The 6,856-nt window shown below is 47.0% G+C and overlaps 1 protein-coding gene across 1 annotated transcript; it reads left to right on the top strand.

Annotated features, from left to right (window-relative positions):
* Nucleotides 1-80: 80 nt before the first annotated feature.
* On the top strand, nt 81-6,789 carry LOC108544637 (RNA helicase Mov10l1-like; the record flags this gene model as incomplete). The annotated part of the gene is given in 6 exon segments (XM_017895866.1): nt 81-287; nt 558-799; nt 1,324-1,400; nt 1,402-1,457; nt 3,141-3,335; nt 6,675-6,789. Coding segments are annotated over 6 exon segments (892 nt in total), but the record flags the coding sequence as incomplete, so codon positions are not given.
* Nucleotides 6,790-6,856: the final 67 nt, after the last annotated feature.

The following is a 6,856-nucleotide window of genomic DNA, read 5'->3' as shown; positions in this document are numbered from 1 at the left end:
TTAGAAACCCAAGTCTTGTGGAAACCCTGCCTGTGGTGAAGTGGTCCTCTGAGTGCCCCCACCAGCAGTCTATCCTTAAGAGCAGAGGCAGGTGAGGAAGGGGTGGTGTGCTGCAGAGGGACATCTTTCTGGGGCTCTTTTTTCAGAGACACCGCCCCCGTTCATGAGGCCACTCAGTTCTATGGAACCATTTTGTTGAAGAACAAAGGTGATATTGAAGTTACACAGATGACACATTTTGGAACCCTAAAGGAAGGAAGAAGTAAAACCATAGTGATCTGGATAGAGTGAGTTTGCCACTGAAACATTTTCTGTAAAGCTACATTAATGGCTTTTAAACTGTGACTTAATAATTTCTGTAAAACCAACTTTGGTCATTTATTTTTTTCTTTATGAAAGTCTTTTCAAAATTTTTTACCCCAAAATGTCCTTTTTACTTATATTCATAAGTGTATTTGCAGTCACCACTTCCTAGATTAAGTTCTGTGTTTTACAATAACTGAATATTTTGGTTTTAGAAATCCTGGCTGGGTTCATGGTTAATTTTCTTTTTCCAGGAATAAAGGAGACATTCCTCAAAACTTAGTCAGCTGTAAACTGGCTGGCTGGGATCAATCTAAACAATTCAGATTTCAAATGCTGAATAAAGACCAGACGTGCCCCATGGTATCTTTTGTTTCTGTTCCTGAGAAGGAGAATTCATCAGATGAAAATGTTAGTTCATTAAATAGCCACACAAAAAACACAGTCTCTCAGATGTCAGAGAACGGTTTGGTGAACAACAGAAGAATCTCTCCAGGTAGTGGACGTTACGGCTGTCACTGCATGAGGTTGGGCGGGCCAGGGGCCATGGGGTTGTGAGCTCTGGACAGAGGGCAGGCAGCAGGGGCCAGAATACCCGGCAGCTGCAGTGCTTTGTGCTCTGAGCTCTTCGGCTTCAGGCCCTTCTCCTCTTGCTGACAAGGTTAGGGAGAGGGACAGAAAGCAGTTAGACAAATACCAAGAGGTGCTTCAGATGGCAGCCAGCTCCTGAGTGCTTCTAAGCAGGGAAAGATTGCTGGGCACGCCAGGGAGGGCCTTCTTTCCCAGCACTTGGATAGTCGTGGTCACAGCCCTTTCCTACTTCCAGCTGCTCTCTCTGTTTATGTTTTTCCAGCCACCATCTGAGACTTTGCCCTGTGTTTTTGTGTGCATCTGTGTGTGTGTGTGTGTGTGTGTGAGAGAGAGAGAGAGAGAGAGTCTTCATTTCCACTAAGCATGCCAGCACTATTAGAGATAATTTACCTTTTGGTCTAACTTTGTATTAAAATTTTTATTTCCCAGGTGATTATACCTGTAAAGGAGAAAATGGAGAAAAAGACAACATTCTCTCAAGGAAGCAGATGACAGAGCCCGAGCCTGGGGGGGCTTGTCCCTCCAGGGGGAAAAACCTTCATTGTGGTCATATGTGATGGAAAGTAAGGGCCTGGAGGTCTGAAGAAAGCCAACTTTTTAAGTTTCTCTGATACTTCTAGGTTGGGCGTTATACAAGGTACTCCTTTGAGGTGGGCAGATCACCTGAGACCAGGAGTTCGAAACCAGCCTGGCCAACATGGCAAAACCCCGCCTCTACTAAAAATACCAAAATTACTTGGGCCCCTGTAATCCTAGCTACTCAGGATGCTGAGGCAGTAGAATCGCTTAAGCCCAGGTGACGGAGGTTGCAGTGAGCCAAAGATCGCATGACTGCACTCCAACCTGAGACAGAGCAAGACTCTGTCTCAAAAAAACAAAAAGGTACACCTGACTGTTTTGATGTGACAGAATCCTAAGAAAAAGCATTGGTCTAGAAGCCGGCTACCAAGTGTGACCCACCTGGGGCAATGGATTCTGTAACTTCACACCACTCATGAGGGTCCTCACCAGACGGCCTTGCTGTCACCCTCACAAAGGAAACAGGGCATCTGTGAGGCTCTCTGAGGCCTGAGCTCCCTGTGCTTCTGCTCTTCTGAGACATCACATCGGCTCCTCTTCACTGCCTTGCCTGTGTTCCCCGTAGCCGAGCCCTTGGACCTTGGTCATCTCCATCCTGGCACCTGGGTGTTTGGCCAAGGCACGGACAGCACAGTGTGCTGAGGGAGGGCCAGGGACGGTCCCTTCCTAGCTGGGATGCCAGTCACCAACCTTGAGCCCTCCCCTCTCCCTGCTGTGGTTGGCTACATCAACTGACCAAACAGGCCCTGTCCTCCAGCTCCCTGTGTCCCCACATCCCTGCCTAAGCTGCCCTACAGTGCGTGATTGCCTTCCAGCTGGGTGTCTAATCCTCAATTTTTTTAAAAAAACAAATCTGATGAAATCACAGCTCATCAACATCAAGCTGTGGGTGGCAAGTGCACAGTCAGCTGTGTGAGGTGCAGCCAGCTTCAGTGCTTTTTTCTTTTTTTTTTTTTGACCTTATGACAACATAGAAACAGGTTTAAAAAAAAAAAAAGAAAAGGCATAGGTGGGCACAACGTGTAGTGTGGATGGTGTAGCCCCAGTTAGAGCCACAGCAAGGGCTGGGCAGAAAGCACATTAGGTGTAGTACCTGTTTTTGGTCATGTCATAAAATTCTGACTTAAAGCTGGGAATATCAAAACTTTCCTATTCTTATATGTTAGGATTACAAAAAAGACTGTCATAGATGCTTAATTTTTGTTGTTGTTGTTGCCTAGGCTGGAGTGCAGAGGCGTGATCATGGCTCACTGCAGCCTCTACCTCCCTGGGTTCCCACCTCAGCCTCCCAAGTAGCCGGAACCACAGGCATGCACCGCCATGCCCGGCTAATTTGTGTATTTTTTGCAGAGACAGGTTCATCGTATGTTGCCCAGGCTGGTCTCAAACTCCTGGGCTCAAGCGATCTGCCTGCTTCAGTCTCCCAAAGTGCTGGGATTACAGGCCTGAGCCACCACACCTGGCCCATAGGTGCTTAATTTTATCTTGAGAAAATATTAATTACATAGCTTATTTTAGAAAATCTCTTTTTTCTCTGGAAAAAGAATTATTGAAGACTGAAGATGACTGTTAGCTCTGTCACTTTTCTTGTATGTGCAAAGGAAAATTGTGTTGACTCTGCTTGTCTTAATTATGACTAAAACTAAATTTCATTTTGTTTTTTCAAGAAATCCTGGCCGCTGCAAGGAGCTCCTTTTGCTTTGTTTTTCCGATTTCCTGATTGGGCGATATCTTGAAGTAAATGTTATCAGTGGGGAGGAGTTACTAATTGCTGTGCGTGAACCATTTTCTTGGAAAAAGCTTAAAAGTTCACAAGCATTAACATCTGCAAAAACTACAGTTGTTGTGACCCCACAGAAAAGGTACCCTAAGTGAAATGAGTGTGGCTCTTGGTCTGGCAGTTTTATTTGCTGGGTTTCAAGTCTCTTTTCATGATTGTATTTGGGGGATGGGGTGCATTTCCATGGAACTCTGAAGGTCAAGTTCTGTCTCTGCAGCTGCCCAGCAGCAGCCTGAAGCCCAAGGAAGACAGCCTTCACTCCCTCAAGCCCCACTCTGCCCTGGCAGTTCTAAAGGTGGCTCTCAGAGCAGGCTGGCCTCACCCAGCTCCCACCACCTCTCCCATCCTGACGAGGCCATGGTGGGTAGTGCAAGGCATCCCTGTGTCACTTGCACTGGGGGCAACAGGATTGTGGGGTCACCCGAAGCCTGTTTGAAGATGTGGTACCACTTAAGAATGAAGTTAGAAGAAACTGTGTGTGATCTGGGACTTGTGGCTGGGGAACATAGGGACCACCCAGATTTTAACTGGAGTTTTGTCTCAGGAAAGCATTTCATGTCCACGTGTTCTCTTCTGTAGTTATAAAACCAAAAAGCCCTGAACAGCAGGCTTTTCTAAAGTTTAATGACTTTGTCCCGTGTAATGTGACGTTTCCTCCATCAGCTATAACTGATGGGTTTGAGCTCTGCTACTACCCCAGAGCCCCCTGAAGGTGAGATGGGTCACTTTTCTTAATATTGGAAAATTCTGAATTTCAAATCACGTGTTGCCCCAGTTACAGTTCAAGATGAGGGATTACGGACTTCTACTAAGTTGCAGACTGAAGGGAAAACCTGTTACCAGAGAAGAATATGTGGTTGTTTACCTTTTAATGTTAGACCATTGTCTGAATCACAGCACCACCACCAAGAAGCTGTGTGACCTTGGGCAAGTTTCTTAACCACTCTGAGCCTTATTCTTGTTGGTAAAATGATAGTCCCTGCCTCGTGTGGTTTGAAGGTTGAGTGAGGTCAGGCATTTAAAATGTGCAGTTTCCTGGCACAAAGCAATCACCCAGTAAGTGAATAAGCAGTCGTCATCCCTGGGCACATTATTATTGAGAAAAAGGGCCTCACTGCCTGATGTACTAGAGGCCATTGCTACGACAGTGGGTTTCTGAGGAAAGAAAAGTTTTGTATTGAAAACCAGCCCCCAAGGAGACAGGAGTCAAGCTCAAATGTGTCTCTCTGTGCTGGCTTTAAGGCAGTAATTTTATCAGAAAACGTTTAGCGGGTAGAGTCTGGGATTAATAGGTAGTTGGTGGAAGGAGAAGGGAGGGCTGGAAAGGCCTTGGGTGTGCGTAGTTACCTCTTCATGCTACCTCATGGGTCATGTGCCAGTTCGGAGGGAGTTCGCATGAAACACATGGTGGGATGTCAGTAAGCTCTGCACAAACTCCAGTTGTCCATTTTGGTTCCAGCTGATCTCAGCCAGTCCTTTGATGTCATAAGCAGAGGGAGTCTCAGCGTTGGAGTTGTTTCTTATCACCCATCCTGCAGGCTCAAGAATTTCTCTTAGTCATTGGTTTCTTTAACTCTCTGGGGCACAGTTTCAACATCAGGGGGCTGTAGGGATGTAACCCAGAAAAGGAGCAGGAAGGTCCCTCGGCTGCCAGGCAGAGTAGAGTCCCCGAGGATCGAGTTTTAGTTATAGGAGCCTTGGAGGATCCCTGGTTCTCATCTAGTGACACACCAAGCAGGTTTCTGGTTAGCATTTGGCTTAACACAAAGAGTGAAATACACAAAGCAACAGCCACAAGGATTTTAACTCCCTGGTCAGTTACTTCCCTGTGAATATTAACATACTGTGTGGGAGCATCTCTAAAACAAGGACATTAGTTTCCTGCCGGTCAGGTCAGTGACCCAGAGTGCCTGACCCGGGTTGGCTCAAGCACACCTGGAGCACCAGGTGTCTGGACCTGCCCATGCAGGCGTTGGCGGGTGCCTGCTTCCAGATCTGTCCATCCGTGGCCGCCTGTCACAGGCACTGTACTTCCTGCTAGGACCCCCAGTGCCAGGCAGCTTTGGCTCTTAGAGCAGTGCGTTTACTCAGGAGATCTGTTCTGGGTGCCCTGTAGGCAAACACCTTCCCAGCCGAGTTTCTAGCCACCCATCATGGTAGCAACCACATTTTGTTAATCCTGCATGTCTGTTGAGGCCATGTGGTTCTGTTAGCTGTTCAGGCTGTTGACGTAAGCCTATAGTGATCATCCTGGTTTCCCTTTACCTTGTTCATGTTAGTAATCAATGCTTTCCAAATACACCTCACACGTGAGCACTGACATAACCCTCCACACAAACCACGGGGAGTGTCTTCACCCCGTTTCTCCTGTTGAGGGCTGAGCCAGTGGAACCTAAATTGAGATGACAGTGAATGGAATACGGAGAGCAATGTGGGCTTCTCTCTCTTGGGTGAGACTGCACTGAAATGGAGAGCTAGGAGGGAATGAGGGATAAAGGTCTAGCCAACATCCTTATTCGCTGAATTGAGGTTTATCAACCTCACTCTGACTTTTAGTTTCCCTGTTCTCTCCTGGCTTCTCTCCTGCCTGTCCCTTTCCTGTCGTTTCTGTTGCTGCATTGGGCTTGCCTCCAGAGCAGCAATGTTCTTCATCCTGAACATCCAGAGAAACCACAGGCTAGGAAACAACAAAAAGAAAGCGAAGGCAGGACCCGGACAGAGCAGCCTTTTCCTCATGTGTGCTTTGCAGGGATAGGCCCAGGTGGAGTCCTGATGGCAAATACAGTAGGAAGAGCTCAGCTCATAGAATGTTAAAAACAGCTGTTTTCAAACTCCTGGTTCCAGCAGATTCTGGGGGTTCCAGCCCTGTTTTCCCACAGCCTGTGCAGCTACACTTACCTGTTTACAAATAGTAGACTCGTGGGAACTGTTTGAGGAAAGGATCCCCGAGCTAAAACAAAAGCTTCAAACCACTGCCTTAGACCAGCTGTTCATATATCAGTTCTTTTCAGCGAGTGGATGAACTTTGGTCTCCCTAAAATAGGACAGGATGTTTAGGTAAGAATGTCTAGGTCGGGCACAGTGGCTCATGCCTGTAATCTCAGCACTTTGGGAGGCCGAGGTGGGCGGATCACAAGGTCAGGAGATCGATACCATCCTGGCTAACTCGGTGAAACACCGTCTCTACTAAAAATACAAAAAATTAGCCGGGCGTGGTGGCTGGCACCTGTAGTTCCAGCTACTCGGGAGGCTGAGGCAGGAGAATGGCGTGAACCTGGGAGGCAGAGCTTGCAGTGAGCCTAGATCGCACCACTGAACTCCAGCCTGGGCGACAGAGCGAGACTCCGTCTCAAAAAAAAGAATGTCTAGTGATACCTGGCAATAAAGACTTGTTTTTAACTTGTGAACTTAATTTTTTAAGGAACTCAATACAACAACTTCCAAGTTTTCTTCCACAATATCCAATCCCAGATAGACTTAGAAAATGTGTGGAACAAAAAATTGACATCCTGACTTTCCAGCCATTACTTGCAGAGGTAGGAAGTGTCTGATAGCCTGTGGGGTGTTTGCATCTTCTAATGCTCTTGTTTTCTGACAAAGCCA

The sequence above is a fragment of the Rhinopithecus bieti genome, unplaced genomic scaffold (assembly GCF_001698545.2).
Source record: "Rhinopithecus bieti isolate Rb0 unplaced genomic scaffold, ASM169854v2 scaffold_28367, whole genome shotgun sequence".
Taxonomy (NCBI): domain Eukaryota; kingdom Metazoa; phylum Chordata; class Mammalia; order Primates; family Cercopithecidae; genus Rhinopithecus; species Rhinopithecus bieti.
The sequence above is the reverse complement of the archived record's forward strand: the minus strand, read 5'-3'. Positions and strand labels throughout refer to the sequence as shown.